The following is a 25,668-nucleotide window of genomic DNA, read 5'->3' as shown; positions in this document are numbered from 1 at the left end:
GAAGCTTCTTCAAACCACTCCTGATCCCAGGGAACGGTACTTCTTAGCTAGGCTGGTCCCACATAGGAGGCAATGAAAGAGCAATAAAGCCCTGGTTGCCAGCTAGTGTGAAAAGGATGCAAGAAAAGGTGCTAGGAAAAATAAGACTCAAATGAAAGGAAACCAAGCTACATACAGATGAGGAATCCAGCCAGGACACTCACTGCATCAAAAGCACTGCTGGTGTCTGCCCAACACATCCCACAAGAGTCCGGGGCAGGCCAGCGGCCAGACAGAGGTGCACTCACCTTCTCCAGCTCCTCCATGTTGCAGATCATGTGGGCACAGGTGGTGAAGATCTCCACGGCTCGGGAGCGGGTTCGGATCCCATACACCTGGGAGCGAGTCACAGCAGGGCCGTGAGGCTATGGGCATGCACGTGTGACTCAACTGTGACCACTCAACCCTGACGTGGGACCGGATCCCCGAGAGACAGGAAATGTCCACCATCCCGTCCAGGGGACAGATCTATTTAATCCAAGGTGAGAAGTTACTAGAATCAGCCTTGTATAAAAGCCTCTGTGGGCTAATCTGACTGAAAACATGAAGCTGGGTACCGTGGAAAACAAACACAATTAGTGCAGTGCTTTCAAAATACAGTCCCTGGCTAGATATGGGGAGCAGCGAGGCTGAGACATCACCCAGCGGGCAGTCATCAACCCAACACACACAGTACGGCCCGTGGTGTGCAGTGCAGGAGACTGTGCCCGACAACGTGGCTGAGGGGGCAGGTGGGTGGGTGGCCCCACCGGGGCCTGGGCAGCCCTGCGGTGGCAGTTTGGAGCTCCAGCAGCCCCTCTGTTCTCCCCAGAGGCCTGGCCTCCCAGTCGCAAGGGAAGGGGCCGAGGCTCATCTGACGCAGCCCTCCGTCAACTCTTGTCTTCAGGCCTGGGATCAGCAGCAGACACAACAGGCTCCCGAGAGCCAGGGCCACTCTCAGCAATCCGAGACCCTACCTCGGCCATGGTGAAGATCTTGTACATCTCTGGGAGGATGACGGGTGCAACCAGTGGCATCTGTGTGTCGGTGACTTCTCGAGTGAATTCTGCAGAGAAGAAAGCAGGCAGTAAAAATAACACTGCTTTGTAAAGACATTCGTGTGACAACTGCTGGACTGCTTTAGGGAGCATGCAGGGAAAGACACTGGCCAAGAGCCCTACCCTGGGGTAGGGAAGCAGTGTGAATTATTATTAGAAGGGAAGGGGAACACTGCAGAGGTAAAGGAGTATACACAAGACGGAGGAGAACCCTGTGGTCACCGGAGGAGAACCTGGGCTCAGTCCAGTCTGCGCCCTGTGTCGACGTCCCGGTGCACCTGGAGGCGCCTTGCCTTGGTTCCGCCTTCAGCACCTGCCCCCTGAAGCCACCGTGATGCAGGTGATAAAAGCCTGGAACACACCAGGCTTCCGCTCCAGCCTGCACACGGGGATGGCGTCCACTGACCAAGGTCAGGCTGCTGGTCAGAGGAAGAGCAAGGGGTCGCTACCCCGTCAGTCTGGCCATGGAACCAGACTTTCCCTTCACATCCAAAACCTCACAAGGCACAGAGGCAGCAAGCTGAACTCTGAAATGCATCACCGAATGTGAAACGCAGGCCCTGAGCCTGCATCCGCTCACTTGTTTGCTGTTTAACCAACTGCATTTTGTCCTCCGACACTCATTCTTCAATTTACCACCCTTCACATAGTTAAGTCCAAAATAAGTTTTCTGAGGTCACTCACCAAGTCAGAGAAAGTGCAGGACGCCAGCAGCTGCGTCTCCAAAGCGCTTTGAGATGGAAGAAGGGGCCGAGGCCTGTGTGTCAGAGGCCTTAGCCATGACAGCTGGGCCTGCACTGCCTTCCCACCATTGGCCTTGGTTCTTGTGGATGAATGGTGAGTTTAATGGGAAGCCTTGCTAAACCAGGTAGACAGGAACAGGGCCTTGAACAGCCCCCACGAGCCCCTTCTCCTCCTGGTCTCCTGCCACACACAGCACCCTGCACGTGCGCCTGAGCGGCCCCCAGAGGGCGGTCCAGCCTCACGCAGCAGCTCCCTGGTGGGAGGTGGCCGTTCTCCACCCACATCCGCTGCCTCCAGCATATGAGCACGCCCTGCCAGCTCCTTCCCTGCGGCCGAGTACAAAGTCATCTCACTGAACAGACTCCCCTAGTCACACACAGCAAGGGCTCTGCAGCAACACAACTCTGGGGACATGGACAACTATCTTTTCCTCCAGGTTTTACAAGAAGAAGTTGAACTTTGTATTGGCAGACAGGGATGGAATAGGCTTCCTTTTCTTAACAGAAAACAGACCTGTTAATTGATATTTTGGCATCACGAGGCTGTGAATAAAGAATCCTAGAAAGCACACTGCACAGAAGAGTACGAGAGGTCACCTGGAAGGTAAGCCACACAGAGAAGCAGAGGCGCGAGCAGGGAAGCAAGAGTCTGAGCAGAAAGCGCGTGATTTTCTCAGCAGGGTGGCTGCACGTGCCACGAGCACGTCACAGGTGACCAACACAAGTGCACCCAGTTGGCTGCTGTGACCAGGTGGGGGTGTGGGAGGAGGGGCTGCTTCTGGACGCAGAACTGGTATAGTCATCAGTATTAGACCGCTGGTGTTGTTTAGTCGCTCATTCACGTCCGGCTCTTTGCAACCCCATGGACTGTACCACTCCAGGCTTCCCTGTCCTTCACCACCTCCCGGAGCTTGCTCATACTCAGTACTAGATGGACTCGCAAAATTGGGCCCTGATGCCAAGTTTAATAAACCAAGACCCGTAGAAACGCTGTTCCTAACTAGGTAAGAATATATGTCAGGTGAGATGGCAGATCACAGAGAAGAAGATAAGATATGAAAACCTGAAAGCAAAGCAGAGCGGGCAAGCGGAGGCAGGGCAGGATCTGCAGAGGCTGGGGGACTCTGGCTGTGGGGGGGTTGGGGGGTGCTTAAGAGCAGGTCTTTGACGGACCGACAGACCACCCACGCTTAAAATAGCGCCTCACCAAACCTCCCTGGACTAAAAGCTCAAGTATTTTTCTCAACTGCTCACAACAGAAAGAAAAGACACCAAAGACGGCATGTCTCCTGAGCTGCCGACGAAGGTCCTGACTGTATCGTGTGACTGCTCTTATCTTCTTTCCGCATCTCCATAAAAACCTGACTCTTCTTATCTTTGCACTGAACTATGTAGAAAATACTGTGTAATGATGATGATGATCACAACAGCTACAATCTCCCGCAAACACACCTCACTGAGACGAGCTCACCAAAGCCACCAGAAGCTCCTGCCAGGTGGACAGTACCATCACCTGATCTTTACACACCAGGAAACTCAGGTTCAAGAGACGAGCAGGTCGGGTCAAGGTAGAGCCAGACTGTGAATTGCAGTCTGCATGCCGGACCGCCACGGGCGACCCTCTCCTGAGGGGGAGGGTCCCTGAGCGGGAGGGCAGCGTGGAGGTGAGAGCGGGAGGAACGGGGTGGGGCCTGGGGTCCAAGGCCCAAGGCCAGGGTGTGGCGCCCGTACCTGTCAGCACCCGCATGGCGCCGTGGACGGCGTTCACGTCTCCGCTCACCAGCATCTCCATGAGGAGGTTGAAGAGCTGCGGCCAGGCCTCGGGCCAGTCCCAGTGTGCAATGGCCGACACCGCGTAGGCCACGCTGGAGCGCACCTTGCTTATGGACTCCCTCAGGCCGTTGGGCAACAGTTCCCGGATGACAATCTTTGCCTGGAGAGGAGAGAAGCCCACCTGCATCAGACCAGGGTGTGAGAGAGCGGCAGGTCGCTACCCAGTTCATGTGCTGGAAAAGCTACGTGGGCAGGACACTGCGCACCTGTGCAGAACTCCACAAATACTTCACCCAGATTCACCCACGGTCTCCAAACTCACACTGTCCACTACAGGAACCACCAGGTACATGTGGTCATTTAAAGTAATAAAAACTAAATGAAATTAAAAATTGAGCTTGTCAGCTGCCTGAGCCCCATCTGAAGCGCTCTGCACCACGTGTGGAGAGCAGCTGTCCCAGACGGCACAGACACGGAACACTCCTACTGTGGCAAGTTCCAAAGGACCTCAGACCTCGAAACGTCATGGGGCCCCAGGACGGCTGCACAGCACCGGACCGGGGAGGAATTGTTTGCAACTCGCAAACAATTCTCTGAAGCTGGAATTTTAGATATTTAGGAAACTGAACCTCAGAAGTTAAAATTCTTTTAGAACATTTCGTAGCTACTAAAAGGCAGGCTGGAATGTGAGCCAGGACCGCATAGCACTCGGGCTCTCTTATCTGCAGCATGTTGCCCAGAAGGGCAGCCGCCAATCACTCCATCCCCTTCTGACCAGCCTCATGACAGCCTTCCCTGGGCAGAGAATGCTGACACCCCAGGCCCCTACAATGGCCCCTCAAACCTCCACAGCGAGACAGACCTCGTGCGTCTCCTCACCCTTTCTGTGGTCTCAGGAGGCCTGAACTTCTCCGACTGGGCGCACCAGTGCGTCTCCACATACTGCTTCAGGATGACTGATGCCAGCTGTGGAGAAAACAAGCCAGGTGGGAGCGCAGGGGGCCTTTTGTCACACACCGGGCCCGACACACCCATCTACACATCCACACACAGGGCCCGACACACCCATCTGAAGCCCGTCCAAATCTGGTGGAAACTCCAAGTTATTTATAAATTGGCCTTGCCCTTTCGCTTTCCCACAAGGAAGTTTTACCACTAAGGGAGAGAACGTGCTTATAAACGGGGCCAGTCAGTGTTGACTCACCTGACGGATCGCCAGTGCCCCCTGGGGATCGACAGTCAACTCTGCCAGGTGGACACCGAATTCTGGAAGAGAAAATTCCACTGCGAGTGTAAGAGCACCCAGGAAGGCCATGGCGGTTTACTGAGCTCTAACCCTGATGCCAACAAGAAAGGTAGCAGAGAAGAGTCTGATTCGGGGCCTCCAGAGGTCCTGGTGAGCGCTCAGACTAACTCCACTAAGAAAGACAAACAGGGGGCCCGCAGCGTGGGGCCACCCGCCGCAGACAGTCCCAGCACCTCTCACATCCCCCGTCCCTGAATGCCGCCTTGCCCTTCAAGGTGGCGATAAATGCAGCGTCTAATCGAAAACTGGTGCGACCTAACCCCAAAGAAAACTTAAAAGCTGAAACTTCAGGAGTTGCCCAGATCTATGCCATCAGGTAAGAGAGGATTAAGTCTAAGAAAATATGGTCTTAACAGGCTTAGTCCTAAAAACACAACTGTTACAAGCCAACAGTTTTTAATAAGCAATGCAAGTTGTAATTTCAAAATGCATACTGGGGGCTTCCTTGGTGGTACTGTGGTTAAGAACCCTCCTTTCCGCACAGGAGACATGGTCTCGATCTCTGGTCTAGAAGACCCCACGTGCTACAGGGCAGTGAAGTCCATGCTCCCCAACGAGAGACACCACCGCAATGAGAAGCTTGAGCACCACAAACAGGAAAGCCGCGCGGCCACGGAGACCCAGCACACACACGTGCACACACACGGAGAGCCAGCACACACACGTGCACACACACGGAGAACCAGCACACACACGTGCACACACACGGAGACCCAGCACACACACGGAGAGCCAGCACACACACGTGCACACACACACGGAGACCCAGCACACACACGGAGAGCCAGCACACACACGTGCACACACGCATGGAGACCCAGCACACACACGTGCACACACACGGAGACCCAGCACACACACGTGCACACACACGGAGAACCAGCACACACACGGAGAGCCAGCACACACACGTGCACACACACACGGAGACCCAGCACACACACGGAGACCCAGCACACACACGTGCACACACGCATGGAGACCCAGCACACACACGTGCACACACACGGAGAACCAGCACACACACGTGCACACACACGGAGAACCAGCACACACACGTGCACACACACGGAGACCCAGCACACACACGGAGAGCCAGCACACACACGTGCACACACACGGAGAACCAGCACACACACGTGCACACACACGGAGAGCCAGCACACACACGGAGAGCCAGCACACACACGTGCACACACACACAGAGACCCAGCACACACACGGAGACCCAGCACACACACGGAGAGCCAGCACACACACGTGCACACACACGGAGAACCAGCACACACACGTGCACACACACGGAGAACCAGCACACACACGTGCACACACACGGAGAACCAGCACACACACGGAGAGCCAGCACACACACGTGCACACACACACAGAGACCCAGCACACACACACACACGGAGAGCCAGCACACACACGTGCACACACACGGAGAACCAGCACACACACGGAGAGCCAGCACACACACGTGCACACACACACAGAGACCCAGCACACACACACACACGGAGAGCCAGCACACACACGTGCACACACACGGAGAACCAGCACACACACGGAGAGCCAGCACACACACGTGCACACACACGGAGAACCAGCACACACACGGAGAGCCAGCACACACACGTGCACACACACACAGAGACCCAGCACACACACGTGCACACACACGGAGAACCAGCACACACACGGAGACCCAGCACACACACGTGCACACACACACGGAGACCCAGCACACACACGTGCACACACACGGAGAACCAGCACACACACGGAGAGCCAGCACACACACGTGCACACACACACAGAGACCCAGCACACACACACACACACGGAGACCCAGCACACACACGTGCACACACACGGAGAACCAGCACACACACGGAGAGCCAGCACACACACGTGCACACACACACAGAGACCCAGCACACACACACACACACGGAGACCCAGCACACACACGTGCACACACACACGGAGACCCAGCACACACACGGAGAGCCAGCACACACACGTGCACACACACACAGAGACCCAGCACACACACACACACACGGAGACCCAGCACACACACGTGCACACACACGGAGACCCAGCACACACACGTGCACACACACACGGAGACCCAGCACACACACGTGCACACACACGGAGAACCAGCACACACACGTGCACACACACACAGAGACCCAGCACACACACACACACACGGAGACCCAGCACACACACGTGCACACACACGGAGAACCAGCACACACACGTGCACACACACACAGAGACCCAGCACACACACACACACACGGAGACCCAGCACACACACGTGCACACACACGGAGACCCAGCACACACACGTGCACACACACACGGAGACCCAGCACACACACGCAGAGCCAGCACACACACGTGCACACACACACAGAGACCCAGCACACACACACACACACGGAGACCCAGCACACACACGTGCACACACACGGAGAACCAGCACACACACGGAGAGCCAGCACACACACGTGCACACACGCATGGAGACCCAGCACACACACGTGCACACACACGGAGAACCAGCACACACACGGAGAGCCAGCACACACACGTGCACACACACACAGAGACCCAGCACACACACACACACACGGAGACCCAGCACACACACGTGCACACACACGGAGAACCAGCACACACACGGAGAGCCAGCACACACACGTGCACACACACACAGAGACCCAGCACACACACACACACACGGAGACCCAGCACACACACGTGCACACACACACGGAGACCCAGCACACACACGGAGAGCCAGCACACACACGTGCACACACGCATGGAGACCCAGCACACACACGTGCACACACACGGAGAACCAGCACACACACGGAGAGCCAGCACACACACGTGCACACACACACAGAGACCCAGCACACACACGTGCACACACACACAGAGACCCAGCACACACACGTGCACACACGCATGGAGACCCAGCACACACACACGGAGACCCAGCACACACACGCGCACACACACACACACGGAGACCCAGCACACACACGTGCACGCACACACACAAGGAGACCCAGCACACACACGGAGACCCAGCACACACACATACGGGGAGGCTGCGTGCACTACAACCAGGAAGGCCGTGCAGCCACAGAGACCCTTCACACACATATAAGCATATGGGGAGGCTGCCACTCTCACTCCCAAATTAAAATTTAGATCCTTCAATGCGATCCCTGTCAAAATTCCAATGACTGTCCTTGAGAGATAGAAAAACCCATCCTAAATTTCATATGGAATCTCAAGGGATCCCAAATAGTCAAAACAAATCTTGAAAAAGAAGACCTGAACTGGAGGACTCACACTTTCCAATTTCAAAACTTAACTACAAATCGACAGCAATCGACACAGTGTGGTACTGGCACAGAGACAGTAATACAGATCCACAGAGCAGATCGCTCACTGTGGAAAGAGCAGTCTGTTCAACAACGGGTGCCAGGACAACTGGACATCCATGTGTGGAGGCGTTAAACTGACCCTCACCTCACACCACATACAAAAAGTAACTCAGAATGGCTCAAGAACAGGGGGTATGTGGGATCTCAGTCCCCCAACCAGGGATTGAACATAGGCCTCCCTGTATTGGGAGCGCAGAGTATTAACCAATGGACCACCAGAAAAGTCTCCTTGTCTGAGAAAGTCTTAATTCTTCAGCTTTAAAGGTTAACTTAGTGGATACAGAATTCTAAGTAGGTAATATATTTTCTGTGATCACATTAAATATTTCACTCCACTCCTCTCCTGCTTGTATGGCTTCTGAACAGCAGTCCAATGTAACTGTTAACTCTTGTTCCTCCACAAATGAGGTACTGTTTTCCTCTGACTCCTTTTAAGATCGTCTGTTTCTCTCGGTTTTCTCCAGTTTGAATACGCTAGGCACAGCTGTACCTTAGTCTTGCTGGTCCTAACTTTTCTCAAATTAAAATTTTAAGGTAGTCACGTTTATCACTCTTCTGCTGCCTTTGGATTTTGAGACATAGTTAGAAAGCCTTTCTTTACGCCAAAGACAAAGAAATATTCGCCCCATACTTCCTTCTACAATTTCTATGGTTTCTTTATTAAACATTCAGATTCTGAATCCCTTTGCCGCTTATTTTTTGTATGGTGTGAGAATGGATCTAATCCCAAGTGGCTCCCCACACAGCTGTTCCAGCACCTTTACTGAAGGTCTGTCCCTACCTCGATGTTTTGAGATGCCACCTTTATCAACTCTTAACTTCTAAATAGACTGTTGTGTCTATTTCTAGACTTTCTGTTTTACTCCGCAGTTCTATTTGTCTGTTTGTGTGCTAGTGGCGTGCTGTTTGTTTCAATTACAGAGGCTTTAGGTAAGGTTTCAGTGTCTGCTAGAACTAACTCCTGTTCCGTTTGCAGCTCTGGGTGTTTTGGGAGCTATTCCTTCCGAGCTTACTTTTCAGTGACCTTCAGAATCAACCCATCTCACTCGTCTAGAATGCAGCACTGTCCTATCCAAGGACAGCTCACCATCCCATTCATCCATGCCTGCTTTTAACCCTTTTGGGATGGTTAACGTTGCCCCAGTAGGTTTCCGCACAGCTCCTGTTCATTTCACTCCTGAGAATTTAATCTTTTTGTCGCTATTGTAAAGGCCTTAAAAAAAAAGCCACTACCACACCCTCTAGCCTCCTACTGTTTGTGTATATGAAGGCTACTGAGTCTGTATTTCAACATTTTTTGTATCTTTAATTTATGCTACCTTACTGGATTCTTACTTTCTTATTACATCCTTATTTTAAGCTACAATTACTGATATAATCCTATGGCACTTAAGTCTCACTCAGGAAAGGAGAGGTTCTGCAAGACTAAAAAAGTCGCCATATTCTTTCTACAGCAGTTAGTACGTTATTAAATCACAAGCAAACAGTTCAAATCTGCAGAACTACCTCTAAAGATACTGAAGTCCATTCTAATTCTTAGGATTAATCTGGCTAGTTCAGTCTCTGTTAAGTTTTATAAAACCCATTTTTAATAGAATAAACAATAGGTCCCTACAACCCAAAGATATGAGAGTCAACTTTCCCAATACACTAACATAGATGAGTCAGACTGCTTGGATACTGACCAAAGCTCAAGCTGAGTGGGAGAAAAGCCCCTGAAGTGCACGGGTTGACACCCACAGAAGAGGGAGAGGGGAAAGAGCGCCTGTCAGGGCCCCCACACGCCCTCTGAGCTCAGATCCTCAGTGTGACGACGGGTGCTAACTCGACAGCTCCAAGTCGGCTGAGAAGCTTCGGATTCTCTCCCTGAACCCTGTCAGCCGATTCTGGTGAGCCTACATGAGGTCCTTCAGAACGTCTAGTCTACAACACACTCATAAATTACCTAGGACACACACTATTTCCTTTTAAGGCATCGTTTCAGCAAGTTTTGCACAGACCACTCTGATACGGGTATTAATGCTCCTGCCAGAAGGATCACCACTACGGGTTCAAATGAGGCCAAGACAAACCTTTAACCACACGCGTGAGGAAGAGATGCTGAGGTATGAACGGGGCACTTTTGAGAAAAGCGTGACACCTGAGTGGAGCCTGCAGAGCTTCAGCCGATCTGAGTAATCACCTCCCAACGCGAGCACAGACAGCGGTGGTGCGCTCACGCCGAGGCTCACAAAAGGAAGGAGCCAGGCCTCGCCCACCAGCCCACCCTGCACCGGTCAGAAGAGTCATCGCTGCAGGAGACCAGGAGAACTCTACACAGGCGTCCTTTCTCATCAACCCAAGAACTGCCAAGCCCATTCTTTTTAAAGAGAGCTTTGTGTGAACACACGCTTTCCATCCAAGGCCATGAGGAAGCAGGAGTCTGGTGAGGGTCACAGTAACTGGGAGCTCCGCACGCAAACGTAACCTTTAAACTCATCATGGCCACAGGTCCCCCCCCAGTTCCCACCAGTCACTGTGCTTCATGCACCACTGGGACTGCGACAAAGATGGCGAGAGGAAGAGGCCGTGAGAAGACGCAGATCCGCGCGGGGCCCAGAAACCTGCGTCAGCCAGGGGGTCTGCACCCACAGCCCAGCTCCACAGCGGATTTTGTCTGAAAGTTTACTTCCTCCACAGAAGAAAGAAGAGGCTTGAGAGTTCAAAAATATGACTCTCTGCTCAAAAGCTTAAATGGAAATAAAAATCTTCAAAGAGTATCACCTAAGGACAAATCTTTAAAACAGAATGGATAAATAGAATAGATTTTCTTCACCACAGGCTCCCAGAGTTTCAAAGACAGTGACATGATCAACTTTGGTTTGGAAACCCCCAAAATTCAAAGACAAAGAGCTCATATGCATTAGCTTAGAGGGGGATATAAGAGGGAAGATAGCAATTTTATTTAACCTAATTTACTCTAGAGTATACACCCATTAGAAACATAGGCTATCTGTCACAATAGAAGAGTTTCATACTATATGATTTAATTTTATTTTCAGTTAATTTTAATTGACTTAGAAAATCGTGTGACAAGGACAGTGGTGCTATGCAGACGGTGAACTGACTATAAAAGGAACACACAGGATGAAACGCCAGGAAAAACCCTCAAGCTCTCTGACTTACTTTAAATCCTATCAATACCATTGCCTTATCCACTGATGACTTCTGTGAAGTAGGAAAAAATCCTACTTTCAGATATTCACTTAACAGAGATCATATAGTAGTTTTTGATACAATATAACTAAGTATATCCATAAAGAAAAAAATATTTTTATTTTAGTGTGTGTTGGGGGATATTCAGTTTTGCGGAAATTAACGTAATTTCTTCAGAAAGCATGAGAACACCTGAATAACTTACTTTGGGATGATTAAGCCAGGGAAAATACAAGGGACACAGACAGGCATAGCTCTCTTTCTTCGTCTTGCTTGAAAAGGACAAATACAGATTTTTTTTTTTCCCCATTTGGGCCTCGATCAGAAGGACTTGGGCCCCCCAGAAATACAGATTAAGATTCAATCTATGAAGTTAAGCCAAAGAGGGACATTCTCAAGTGGGCTATATGAAGTCAGCTTTCTAAAGCCATTCTCCTTAAGGACTCTCATTTCTCTGGTTCCCTTTCCCGCCTGTGACCCTGGGTTCGCACCAACTCCAAGGGGGCTGGATCAACCTTTGACCCGACCCCACTCGGCGCCCTCCGACCCCTTTGGAAGAAAGCTCTCACTCTCCCCAAATCGCGCTCCGGCCGCTGGGGCTCTGCTGCCCTCTCTGGTTCTCCTCGCCCCCCTTTCTGTCGCTTCACCCCATTAGGCAAAAACAGGATCCTTCCACACCGTGGCTTAGAAGGGAAGCTCTTCAGCACGGAGGAGAAAGGACAAGCTGAGAAATGCAAGCTCCTGGTCTCACGGGCCAACTGGAGACGTGAGGCTGGACGGTCAGGAAAGCTCCTGCTCCAAGAACTGGGGACCAGCCTGTCCGGGAAGTAGGGAGTCTCTGGGGAAGCCCCCTTTCTCACAGGACTTTCACAAAACCACAGCTGAAAGGAAAAAGAAAACTCCACCACTGGCCTTTTTCCGAGCGCAGCCGCCTTCCGCTGGGCTCAGCGCCTGCCACGAGCCCAGGAGTGCATCCGGATCCTGGAGGGGCTCCCTTCGCAGCTGACAGTGCTTACGCTACACTGCAAGAGAGCCAGAAAAGCGCCCATGAGGACCCGGAAGCAGACCTCAGCCCGCAGGCTCGTCTCTTGAGGCTCCGGAGATGGACTAACACAGACACCTGGGCAGCACGAGATGCCAGGAAAAGCGGGAGACGGAGACCCTCCCAGCTCAACACAGCGCTGGTGGAGGGAAGGAAAAATGTGTTTTCTGTGACCAATCTGCTGGGAGCGAGACATAAAAAACTAAGTCAAGGCCAAATGTCTTCGTTTCTAACCAACAAAAATAACGAAAAGAAGAAAATGACCTAGGCTCTCACGGCATATAAGCAAGTGTACTATCTGCTCTGCAGTGCAGGGGACATGCGTTCGATCCCTGGTCAGCGAACTAAGATTCCACATGCCACAGAACAACTAAGCACGCGCACCGCAACAAGAGATCCCAAATGACAAAACGAAGAACCTGAGTGCTGTAGCTGAGATCCGACACAGCAAAATAAGTAAGATCAAAAGAAAGAAAGTCTGTATTATGCCGGCCTGCAGAATTAAAGCTCATGAATGAAAGCAACACATTCCACTACTCAGGTGATGCTGCTCTCAGAGGAGAGTAGACAGAGAAGAAGGAAACAACTGTGTTCTGAGATATAGGTCAAGCATAAATACACCAAAAATAAAGAGCTGACACTCTTAACAGTCACGATCTTGTTTAAAGTGCAGACACACACAGAGTTCAAAAAGCTGAGTAGAGAACATTAGACTTTGATATAAGAGACCCTCAATAGTTCACAAACTTTCCTTCTTTTAAATTACCATGTTTACAAGATGCATGATATGATTCCACCTATTAAATAAAACGGAACTAGAAGAACACTTGAACAGATCAAAAAGACTAATCCCTACTTTACAGAGGCAGAACTAAATTCCTACAAACACTGTTGATAAAACACAAAATCGCACCTTCCTAAGGAAACAAAGAGTACCAATCATCTGCTGGAATTTTACCATGCAGCCCAGGACCCTCCAAACTCTGAAGTGACAAGCATCTCACTGCAGGCTGAGAGTGCCTTGTGAAGAAGGTGGCACCATGTCCTCTGCCCATCAGCCCTGTTTACAGGCCTGCACGAGTCATGAAGGCCTGCTGGGTTCCCTCAGGTTCCCAGTGACCGAGGAAAACAGCAAGCTCAGGGACTCAAGAAAATCACTCCAGCACTCCAGGCTGATGGGAACAGCCCATCTTCATCCTTTCAAAGCTAAGCCACTACATGAGTCAGGTGGATCTATCATACACATACACTTCTTTGGCTTAAGAGAACAGACTCTCATACTGGAAAATATGGGAACTGGTGAGCGATGAGTTATTTCCTGGAAAATACCTGCTTGCTGGCTGAATGACCCAGATGTACCTTGGGTTCCAGCACCTCAATTTTCCAAGATAACTGCTTCTTAAAATTTCTTCTACACCAGACTCTGCTCAGAGCATGACAACCTTTCTCGTCTGTCTACTTAACAGGGACTTTACAACTAACCTGTGTCTTCCCCCCCAAATTAAATGAGAAATTCTTCCACTTAATTTCCAAGACTCAGGGTCATCATTTGGCAGCCAAGGAAGGTAACAGATCTGTTTGTCAAAGGGAACAGACGAGTTAATCTCAAGGATCACCTGGGACCAGCCTCCTATGTGAGGCAATAATAAATGGCTCATAAAGACAGTGTCCCATCACTTCATGGGAAATAGATGGGGAAACAGTGGAAACAGTGGTTGACTTTATTTTTCTGGGCTCCAAAATCACAGCAGATGGTGACTACAGCCATGAAATTCAAAGATGCTTACTCCTTGGAAGGAAAGTTATGACCAACCTAGACAGCATATTAAAAAGCAGAGACATTACTTTGTTAACAAAGGTCCGTCTAGTTAAGGCTATGGTTTTTCCAGTGGTCATGTACGGATGTGAGAGTTGGACTATAAAGAAAGCTGAGCACAGAAGAATTGATGCTTTTGACCTGTGGTGTTGGAGAAGACTCTTGAGAGTCCCCTGGACAACAAGGAGATCCAACCAGTCCATCCTAAAGGAGATCAGTCCTGGGTGTTCATTGGAAGGACTGCTGATGAAGCTGAAACGCCAATCCTTTGGCCACTTGATACGAAGAGCTGACTCACTGGAAAAGACCCTGATGGTGGGAAAGATTGAGGGCAGGAGGAGAAGGGGACGACAGAGGATGACATGGTTGGACGGCATCACCGACTCAATGGACATGGGTTTGGGTGGACTGTGGGAGTTGGTGATGGACAGGGAGGCCTGGCGTGCTGCAGTCCATGGGGTTGCAAAGAGTCGGACATGACTGAGCAACTGAACTGAACTGAAAGACAGTGTGGCTATTCAAGGGGTCTAGACTTGTCTGGTTGTCATCCAACCTTGGGCCTCATGGAACCAAAAAAGGATCAAAAGACCACAAATAATAATAGACAGCAACTCCCAGATTTCCCATTAACGTCCAAGTTTTAAGGGCGTGTATTTCCTAAAGAACCAGAAAGCAAGGTTTCTCCTACTAGTATAAAACTAAGACAGGAAGCAACTCCAAAGAAGTGGAAAAGATTTCATTCATTTGCAAGAACAGCTGCTTGCCTTGGCCTGCAGGGTGTTCTAACACTGGGAGCAAGGCCCTGCCGGCTTCACCAGGCCAGACAGCTGGCTAAAGCCTGGCTGGGAAGCCACCTGCTCTGTTTTCATTAAAGAAGAAAGTAACCACCGAAAGGAAATGTGTGAGAATGAGAACAAGAGACAGAAGAGACTCTGCACGCAAACACAAGGTGTCAGACGCCAGCAGGAGAGGAAAAAGAGAGCAGAAGGCACTGGATCTGAGGGAGGGGCCGCCGCCCTCCGCCTCAGAGACAGGGCACCGAAAGGGCTTGCTCTCTGTAGCTTTTACTTAACAGGAATGAGAATATGCAAACACCTAAATAGCCTCCAAAGGGGCCAAAGTACCTCATTCAACTCCACAGACTCAATACAGCCCGGCACACTACATCCCACACCTGCGTCTCTGCCTTCCTATTGGGCCGCCAGCTGCAGGCAGCTGCACGAAGTCTCTTCACACCTCCAAGCATGTTCCCAGTAAGTTATGCGGGGTGTGTGTCAATCTATCCCCATCAGGGGCAGAGATCAAATGCAAAAATTCTGCCCTTCTGTTTTTCATCTTGAGATCCAAAAAGATGAAGTAACAGAGTAGAACTGCAAGAAGATCTCAAGATGATGACTGACTCTGCCGAGATGGGACCGTGGTGCTGGCCGTGGCGGAGGGACCAGAGCCCAGCTGCTGCCGGACAGCTCTAACAGGAGCCAGGCTCGCCTTCCCGAGGGGCACCGGGCACCACATCTTCAACATCACTCAAGCAGTAGCCTGAATGTGACAAAGTTCCTCGGCTTCTTTCTCCTTCGTGCCCACGGGAGGCAGAGGCGTTAGCGTGAGTAAAGGGAGTTCACCTAGCAGGCAGAGATACCTCCCGCAGGTCAGTCTGCACAGGGCTCTCAAACGGCTTTCTCCCGCCCAGTGGTTGCTCCTCTTACAGGGTCTGACATTTCACAAAACAATGACAGTTAAAACGGCCTTCAAAATGGTCCTCAACCCGCAAAATCCCAGATCTCAACGTATTATCAGCAGAGATAACTTAGTTTTTCAAGAGCTTTCTCATGCTGTGGGAGAATATAAAATTAAAGGAGAATATAAAATTAAATTTATGGGAGTTTTGTGTTAAATTATTTTCAAAAAAACCCCCCTCAGTCCATAGGAGGGCCCACTCCCACGGCCGATGTGAGAGGTGCTGGGGCCGTGCCGCTGAGCTCGGGGAGTCCGCAGGTTTGGAGTTTTGCCTACGAAGCCCCGACAGGCCAGCCGTGCTCCCGACAAAAAGCCCGAGCGGATTCCCCTCCTCGGGTTTCAGGAGCCGATGCTCGTCGGAGCGTGGCTGCCGCGGGCCTGCGGAAAGGCCCGCTCGGCAGGAGCTGGCGGACAACCTCAAACCCAAGGCGTGTCTCGCCCGCCATCACTCTCGAGCTCCCAGCGGGAGGAGGGGGACGAAGTCGCAGAGACAAAGGGCGGCCGGGCGCTCCGCACAGCGCGGGCCGATCGCGAGCCCGGCGGGGCGGGGCGGCGCCCGCAGCGACCGGCCCGGGGCGCGTGGGAGGCCCCGCCGGGCGCCCGCCCCGGAGCGCGCCCGCACCGCCAGCGCCCGCCGCGGGCCCCGGGCTGCCCGCCGCCCGGTCCGCGCCGCCGGGCCAGGCCTCCGCGGGCCCGTCTCCGGCCGGGGCTCGGGCAGCGGCCGGCGCGGCCCAGACCTCGCGGCGGCCCGCCTCACTCACCCTCCGTCACCTCCAGCACCTTAATCTGCTCCTCCGCGGCCGCGCGCACCTCCTGCACCGGGGACAGAATCCCGGTGAGCGTGTCCACCAGCGCCTCCTTCAGCCCCTGGGCCACCGGCCCCGGCAGCGCCGAGGCCGCGCCAGCCGCCGCCGCCGCCGCCATCTTGCTCCGCGCCGCGCGCGCGCCCCGCCCCGCCGCCGACGGCTCCCGCGCGCGGCCAATCCGCAGAGCCGCGCCTGCGCACTGGCCGGCGGGAGCGCGGGGCGGGGCGGGGCGCGCGCCTCGGAGACGGCGCCGCCTGCGGCGGGGCGGGGAACTGCAGGGCTCCGCGGGCCCGATCCGGGGGCGCGGGAGGCGCGGCCCGCGGCCGGTGCGCGGCGTCCGCTGGAGGCAGCCCTGAGCGCCGCAGGCCGAGGACCTGCGGACAAGCCTTTAGCGGGAGGCTCTGGATTAGCGCCCACTGCAAACCAACCTCTTTTGCCCCCAAACAAGCGAGTTTTCCTCTCAGCCCCGGGAATCCAAAGGTCGGGGGAAAGAATCTGAAGCGACTGGCAGTGAGGCGTCCGTTGGCTTTTCAGGTGGTGAGTCCAGCCTCAAGGACTGGGCCAGGAGAGACTGCCGTGGGAAAAGGCATTCCTTCCAGAGTGAGTGCTTATATGACTATTTGAGAGTAAGCCCTATTAGTTGAGAAACTATAACTTTTTTCCAAGGAAATTATGGCTGGACCTTAAAGAGGTGGAGGGATGAGTAGGGATATGGCCATCCAGGGCCAACCGGGGGCAAGTCTCAAGGTGTAGACACTCCTGAAGCCTGAAGGACTGCTGAGAGAGGTTGGCAGTGCAGGGCAGGGGGCTGGGTCCCTTGTTGGCCCGGGAGGGTCAGAGCAAATGGGAACAGGCATTTGGCAAGCCACTCCAGTACGCTTGCCTAGAAAATCCCATGGATGGAGGAGCCTGGTAGGCTGCAGTCCGTGGGGTCGCTAAGGGTCGGACACGACTGAGCGACTTCACTTTCACACATTGGAGAAGGAAATGGCAGCCCACTCCAGTGTTCTTGCCTGGAGAATCCCAGGGACGGGGGAGCCTGGTGGGCTTCTGTCTATGGGGACACACAGAGGCGGACACGACTGAAGTGACGCAGCAGCAGCATTCGTTACTAAAGGGTTCGGGTTAAGCCCCTTAAAAATGTTTCTAGGAACCATGACTCATTCCCAAGCAGTCATCAGTTCCTAGCCCAGTTCTTAGACTGCAGAGGCTACGCTGGCCACAGGGAGAAGCCACCTCACCTGAGTATTCTTCCGAAAGAATGATTCCTTGATTACTTACATTGAGAAGAGCTCTCAACCCATTGGCCATCTCCTACTAGAGGACAGAACCCACTCCATGCTTCTTGCCTGAAGAATCCCATGGACAGAGGAGCCTGGTGGGCTACAGTCCACGGGGTCGCAAAGAGGCAGACACAACTTAGCGACTAAACCGCCACCATTAGAGGGCAGAGGTGGCTTGTGTCACCGGCTCAATTTTGTGGGGAAAGATGTCCATTTGGAGGCTGCAGTTCCCCAGTAAGAAAGCGGTTATTCTTTCAGTGGCCAGGAAAAGCAGAATTCCATTAGAAAGCCTCTTTTCTCAGAAATCATGTCACTTTTACCCCAAGAAGAAAACTTAGGCAAGTCCAGAGGGTGGTGTTTTCAAACATCGTGGCAGTGGATGGAGAATTCCAGAACCTCAGCGTCTGCACTGGACGTTTCAGGTTCTGGTGAAGGATGCTGGTCCAGTATGCAAGCAGGACCCCGTGCCACCCCCAGCCAAGGGGGCTGAGAGACTCCTGCTTAAGGACTGAGGAGCAGACATCTGGGCAGGTGGGTCTTAACTCTGGGTTTGGCAAATGACCTTCCCCATCAAGGCATGGACCAGAAGATAAATGAGACAAAAACCAGACAGAGGGAGCTAGAGAGAGCCAGCGGACAACACAGGAGATAACTTTATTGAAACGCAAATGGCATTGAACAGGTGACTTGTTGGGAGGAGACATGCCTGATGGACAGAGGACCCAGGTGAGGGGGCTTCTGGCAGTGAGGGAAGAAGGCCTCATCTGCTGCCCCGGGATGGATTTAACTGTCAACCGATTTGTTATTTAAGACCAATCGCCCAGCTCTCTCATGATTGTTACCGCAATTATGTGTAAATACAACGGCTCCCTTTCTCTACGTCAGATATGAAAGGGGGTAGGTTGAAAGAGGGGGCCAATGATAAAAATCAAAATACGAAGACACACACATATCCTGGTTTGGGGGTTTGTGCCCAATAAATTAAAAAAAAGAGTGTTGTAAAGATTCCCGCCCACCTTCCACCTGAGGATCGCCATGCATCTGAGAAGCAAAGACTCCGTCACACAAACAGTGCCCCCTAAAACAGGACAGGTGAGAAGGACAAGGAAGGAACCCAGCAAGGGCTGGAATTTGTCTGAGGAAAAGATTGTTCTGTAAAGAAACAAATAACGAGAACGCTTAGGAAGCGGGAGGCTCCTGCACAGCAGTGGCCCGGAGACTGGCTCGGATGGGGAGCCCTTGCCTTCTCATCTGCGTCTTCAGTCTGGAGACATGGCAGGGACGCGGGGAGATCCGCAGGAGATGAAGAACCCGGTGGGCCATGGGGTGACTTCAGTGCAGGCTTCACGCCTTCCTCAGGCTCGCGTCCTCCTCCAGGCACTTGGTCTCTGACCCCAGAAGGCCCAGTGCCAGATGGGTCTTCGTCCCCCACCCACAAGCGCTCTCACGGGGCAAATGGACAAACTCTAAACAAGGCCAGTTGTACACACATCTCCCCCACGGCCCCATCTGTGAGTTTGGGGAAATACAAAGCTCTTTTCAGTTTAAATTTTTTTTGTTTTTTTTAATCGGGGAAAGGATGGACGCCTCGAGGGCCGTCTGCTCCACCTCTGAAAAGGCTCTCCTGTGGCCAGGCAGGGCTGGGGGCGGGGCGGGCAGAAGGTTCTGGCAGGTGCCCTTTAGAACTGGGACAAGGGTGAGGGGTGCTGCCAGGACAAGTTTCGTGGAAATACAGATCAGACTTTTAAACTGCTCTCATCCCATCAGCAGAAAGCGGCTGAGTGGAGAAGCATCACCCAGCAGGAGACACATCCCTCCCTCTGCGTCCCCCAGGGAAGCCCCCTGGAAATCTCAGAGTTGTGACGTTTTCCCTGGAGGTTGTGTTCTACAAGGAAATGCAAGCATTCCCCTAACTTCTGCCCAAAAGCACACATGCTCTTTGTTAAATATAAAGACAGACAAAAATCATGAGGACACATGAGAAGCCTTGAAACTAATGTTAAAGTCTGCCTGTTAACCTAGAGCCTCATTTGCAGCCCTGAAGCCCGTGTGGGGCCTCGGGCCCTTGGCTTCCCTGACAGTGGATTGGAACTGCAGTGCAGCACAATCGCCAAGAGGGTCCATTAAACGCAACCCGGGCCCTCCCTGGTTTCCGCCAGGCCCCCTCCCCAGTTCCGGATTCAGCAGGTCTGGGATGGGGTCTGAGAACGTCACTTCCACAAGCCCTCAGAGGCTGCCGACACTGATGGTCTATAAACAGACATAAGAACCGCTGTTTTAAGAAATGAAAGAGGTGAATCAAAGGACCGACGCTGACTTCCTTCCATGACCACGCCCGTCACAGAAAGCTCTCCAGACACAGCCATTAAGAGACCCAAAGGCCAACCCAGGAGGATCCAGTAGCACAGGCTTAATGCCCCGCTGGGCTAGCAGCTTCCAGGTTTCTCCTGGTGTGCGTCCTCACTCTTAGACCGCGCCGCCTCCCACAGGGTCTGTGGCGGAGTGTGTGCTCCAGGCGGGGCTGACAAGCACACGTGGGCAGTGGGCAAGCCAAGGTGGGGGCCCCTATGGCCCTGACAAGGTTGACTGAGGGTTCATGAATATATAAAGCTCCTTTCAGTTATACAGGGCGTTATTCTCAGGCTTTGGTCTTCTGAGAACAATGTCCCTAAAACCATTTTCTTACTGTGGCCTCTGGCGGGGCCATGGACCAGAACGCAGTAGTATGATAGTTATCCAGTCATCATAGGGCGGTTCCAGTGTTCCAGCAGCAAACCCCCTGGAAAAGCACATCCCATCCCATCAGGGCACAGGCAGGGTGGAGGTAGGGATGCTCATAGAGCCTCCCTACTAGCTTCTGCTTACCTGAAGCCCAGGAGTAGGGAAGGAAGAAGCATGAGGAGAACGTGGTCAGCCCTAGAACGAGGCCTGTGTGAAATGTGTGGTAAGGACAGACCAGCTTCCTTTCCCAGACACCCTGCGACAGAGGCTACCTACCGCAAGGCTCGCTCTCACAGGCAGCCTTCGCCTCTGTGCAGGGCTCGCCTGTGAGGTGTTGCTGGGAGGGGGCTCTCTCCTCCCCCTGGAAGTAAAGTGACCTCTGAGACTGATGGGGGTGCCCCTCTGAATACCTGGGATCTTGTTGCAAGGAGCTTGAAGTGAAGAGATGAGATTAGGCCCAAACCAGGAAAAGCGGAAGAAAGAAAAAAATTTGAAAAATGCCTATGTTGTCTTAGGTCCTCAAGAATGGGCAGACTAGTTGGTCATTCAAAACCAAAGCTTAGCCTGCGGACCGCTAGGGACTCTGCGAGGGGGACCCCCAAGACCTCAGCCAACCTCCCGCTTCCCCACGCAGAGCACGCAACAGAGACGCCAGGACGAGACGCACACAGAGATAAGCACCGCGGAGCCGCCTCGGAAGACGCGACGGCGGCAGCCAGCCTCTCCCGGAGACACACACACACAGCGCGTCCTCTGCCGGCCTCCACACCGCGCGCTTTATTTCTGGTGCCTGAGCAGGAGCGGAGAACACACGCGCTGGACAAAATGCGGTGCGCTCCTTCGTCCAGAAATGGGGGCCGTGGTCGCACCTCTGCCCGGAAGTGGGGCTGGGCGCTGAAGCGCGGGTCCGCTCGCCGGATGCAGTGAGGGGAGGCGCGGGGGGCGGCAGCGGCGGCACCCAGTCCGGTCCTGGACGGGCTGAGTTTTCTCGAGGTGCCGCGGTGCGAGTTTAGTCCTGGGACCTGGCCGTCCCTTTCTGAGGAGACCCAGCGTCTCAACCAAGAAGCAGGGGAACAGGTGGGAGAGGGTGCTGTGGGTCTTCGCTGGCCACTCATCCCGGGCGGGGTGGGGGCCGGCTTCAGATGGGCCTAGCACCGCGAGGAGGCTTGGCCGCCGCAGTCGCCACGTGGCCGCGATTCCTGGGGACGACGGACGCCCACAGCCAGGGGCCCGGGTGGAAACAACTGGAAACAGGGTCCAGGCTCCAGAGGGACAGCGGGGGGCAGTGGCCCCTCGCTGGATGGGAGCCCACTTTCTGGAGGCCAGCAGCTGAAGAGCGGAGTGCAACGCCACCGGTGGCTGAGAACAGCCGTGGGCCAGGGCTCAGAGATGAGGTGCCAGAGCCCGAGGCCTCCAGGGGCAACCTGCTGAGATCCAGGCAGACTGCACGGAGGCCTCCACCCTGACTGGGGAGGCAGGCATCGCTCCGGGGAGTCTGAGGCAGTTGGAACGGAGGAAGGGGTTCACCCCTTTCCTTTTTCTCAAGTAGCCAGTAACACCCAGGACAGAAGGCACCGGCCGGGCAGCACCGAGAACGGAGATGGGGCTCAGCCCTGGGGGAGACGGCACTGGAGCCGGAGCCCAGTCCCGGGGCGACAGCCAAGGTGGGGCTGAGAGGCCAGCGCCCAGGGAAGGCCCACCTGGTGGGGCGTCTTCTTGTCCTTCCAAGCTGGGACGCCCCGCTCCAGGGCCGCCTCCTTCTGCACGGCAGAGACCTTAAGGCAGTGATGTCAGCACCATCCTTGGACAGACAGCCTCTTCCCGTGGGAGAATTGCATATTTTCTGGCAGGGTTGGGGTCTTCACAGCTCTAGCAGCATCAATAGACATCCCCTCCAGCAGATAAGACCTGTCATCCCTGGGAGCCACCAGGTGAATGCAGAGGCTTCTGGAAGGAGCAATCCGACCACCTTTTGAACCTAAGTGAACCTCTTCTGATAGGAAGATTCAGATGCAGCTGCTCCTTGGTTTGGTGGGACAGAGATCCAGGTTAGTGGTTACTGTGCCTGTAGGTTCTGATGAGCGTGTGCTACTTGGGGCTCCAAAGAGCATCACAGTTCCCTGGTCTGCAGAGCCCAAAACCACGGCCTCGCCAGGCAGCCCAGTGCACTGGGCAGTTAACCATGGGCTTCTTTATGGCTAGCTCCTGTGGTTTGGAATGCCATTTCTCAGGTGATCCTGAGGGTCCAGAAGATAAGGAAATGTGTGTTTAGTGGAGATTAATGTTTCCTACTAGACTGTGAATGTAGGGCTTGCGTTTTCTTTTTTTATACCTAGTGACTGTACACAGTAAGTGCCCAATAAATGCTTGTCCAGTGAAGGAATTAGGACTGCTGAACCTTCAGGGAAACTTCTGCGAAAGGTGGATCCCTTTGGAAGGCAGATCTTTGCCACCAAATCAGACTCCTTATATTCTGACTGGGAGCGTCTCACATGGGTGTCCACTCCTAAGTGAATCTTCGCTTATTCAGAACCAACAGTAAAAGCCAGCCGGGGATTTTGGATTCAGTCGGGCAAAGCAGTTGCCATCAGAACAGTGCAGTGAGGGGCTCCACAGGCCACAGACAGAGGGAGATTTCCAGTTTCCGGTTTCCCTCCAGTCCACGGGGAAGCTCAGCTGAGGTCTTCTGTCAGGATGGGCCCACATTCTCCTCCAGAGACTGGCCGTCATACTCCAGGCAGGATGTGTGGGACTCGAGGTCTCTCCTGTCCCACTGCTGAGCTGGCACTTCAGGTCCCACGAGAGCCCCAGGGTGCCAGACACAGCTGCGTGGCAGGTGTCTTGCGGGTGCCAGATGCCTGGCATTGGACTCTTCACAGGGCGACCTGGAAAAGCCAGACCAGCCCCAGGAAAAGCAGCCTGAGCACTTCATGGACTTGTGAGGGTACAGGAAAACAAACCGAGAAAGAAGAGGAGAATAAATAGGCAACTGGGAGGGAAAAATGGAAACAAAACAAAAACAAAAGTTGGGTTTATTGATTCGTGTGTTAACGTAGACGTTGTGAGCAGAGCCGGTGGCGTTTCTGACGGCTGCAGTGGCATCCTCGTGGTCTGTCCACGTCTCAGGTGGGCGGCCGTCTCGCTGGCATCCCCTGTGCGTCCAGAGGGGGGCGGGTAGCGCACCTCGCAAGTGGACTTCCTCCCTCCAGCTTCATTTTTTCCTTTTTTTTTTTAAAACTTTTTATAGATTGATTTAAACTTTGTAAACCACATGCTTTTTTTTTTTCCTGGGGGCAGGGAGAGCTGTTGGCAGTGGATGGAACTGGGCAGGGTCCAAGGGAGGGTCCGGGAGCTGCCTCCTCCCAGAAGACTTCCCCCAGCGAGGCTGTGTCTCTGAGCTGTTTGTGAGAATCAGGAACTGCCGCAGGCTTGTTTGACGTCTTCTGAACCCCTCCCCAGAAAGCCCAGGAGTTTGTAATTGAGACAAGAAATCAAGGAAAAAGAGCCAGGATCGTCTGCCCAAAGTCACCGGAGGAGACTCGGAGATGGATCTGGGGATGCGAGTCCACCCGCCAGTCCCACGGGGAGTTCTCCAAGGTGCAGCACCAGGAACCTGCCCCTTCCTCCATGGCCCCTCCTGTCCTGGGGCTGGAGAGCCCGCGCTGGGAGGAAGCGGGGAAAAGGGGACGGCACGGCATTGTCCCTGCCCCGCTGTCCCGTGGCTGGCCGCTGGGCCCTCAGAGCGTGGCCTGGAGGCTGGGGTCCAGGATGCTCTCTCTGTCTGGAGACTCGATATAATTGGCAGCTTCCTGCAGTTTCAGCAGCATGGCCATCTAAGGAGGGGCAGAGAGACAGTTGAGGAGAGTGGGGACTTCACACAGAGAAGATGAGGTTTGCAAGTGGTTGAGAGCCCAGGGAGTGCAGGGCTGGTTTGGGAACAGGTTGTGATGGCTGCTTCCACCCTGTGTGAGCCCGGTCCTGGGGAGTGAGGGGCGGGTTGGGGGCAGCGCACGCTGTGACCTCTGGCCACTCCCTGGAGGGTGTGGGGGCAAGGCCGCCTAACAGCTTTTCTCCCAGAGGCTGCGGCCCAGGGGCTAAGCACTGAACTCAATGCCATTAGGACCTGCTTCTCCCCAGCCCCGTACATTGCCCCGCCCCGCTTCATCCCCCTGCCAGGCCTGGCCTGGATGCCAGTGTCTCTGCCTCCTGCCCTGGTCCCCGCGGCTTCCGCGACAGGTCACAACTCTGACCCCTTCATTCAGCTAAGGAAGCATCGTTGTTCCAGCCTGCTGTTTACACGATTAACACTGTCCTGACTTAAAAGCCTTTTTATACAGAGAACACTTGTTTTCTACAAGGTTCAAACTTAAATAAAATGTGTTAGGATTAAAGTAGAAGGATCTCCTACTGGCAGTGTAAAAGTGCAAGATCTTGGTTTTGTGCATGTGTCCATACCATCTGCTAAACCGTCCTGCAAGACAGCTTGATGACCAACACCCCCTCCAGCAGAAGGACCGAGCCTTCCACACGTGTGACTCTGCCAACATGAACCGGTTACCTCCTTGTCATAGGCATCCCCTCCGTGATTAGAGAGGGGAAGGGTCCTCTACCGTTTTTATCCTCTAGTCAAAGCCTGCTCATATCCTCGGTCCATGTTCTGTGTGGAAGTTTTAGGGTCTGGGTCATATGTT

The 25,668-nt window shown here is 53.5% G+C and overlaps 2 protein-coding genes across 7 annotated transcripts in view; both read right to left on the bottom strand.

Annotated features, from left to right (window-relative positions):
* IPO9 (importin 9) overlaps positions 1–17,126 on the bottom strand; it is a 39,939-nt gene extending 22,813 nt beyond the window's left edge. The window contains exons 1-6 of the mRNA XM_055418888.2: positions 16,929–17,126; positions 4,797–4,858; positions 4,472–4,558; positions 3,551–3,752; positions 996–1,084; positions 288–374 (exon numbers count right to left, since the gene is read on the bottom strand). Of these exons, the coding sequence (XP_055274863.1) occupies positions 288–374; positions 996–1,084; positions 3,551–3,752; positions 4,472–4,558; positions 4,797–4,858; positions 16,929–17,091 (690 nt within the window). The 5' untranslated portion in view covers positions 17,092–17,126. The remainder of the gene's footprint in view (positions 1–287; positions 375–995; positions 1,085–3,550; positions 3,753–4,471; positions 4,559–4,796; positions 4,859–16,928) is intronic.
* Positions 17,127–18,871: 1,745 nt separating this feature from the next.
* NAV1 (neuron navigator 1) overlaps positions 18,872–25,668 on the bottom strand; it is a 203,091-nt gene continuing 196,294 nt past the window's right edge. For all 6 annotated transcript variants that reach the window (XM_088845187.1, XM_088845183.1, XM_055418884.2 and 3 more), the window contains one exon: positions 18,872–24,810. In XM_088845187.1, coding sequence (XP_088701313.1) covers positions 24,715–24,810 — 96 coding nt within the window. In that variant the 3' untranslated portion in view covers positions 18,872–24,714. The remainder of the gene's footprint in view (positions 24,811–25,668) is intronic.

The sequence above is a fragment of the Moschus berezovskii genome, chromosome 17 (assembly GCF_049115385.1).
Source record: "Moschus berezovskii isolate FMDL1 chromosome 17, NW_MosBer_1.0, whole genome shotgun sequence".
Taxonomy (NCBI): domain Eukaryota; kingdom Metazoa; phylum Chordata; class Mammalia; order Artiodactyla; family Moschidae; genus Moschus; species Moschus berezovskii.
The sequence above is the reverse complement of the archived record's forward strand: the minus strand, read 5'-3'. Positions and strand labels throughout refer to the sequence as shown.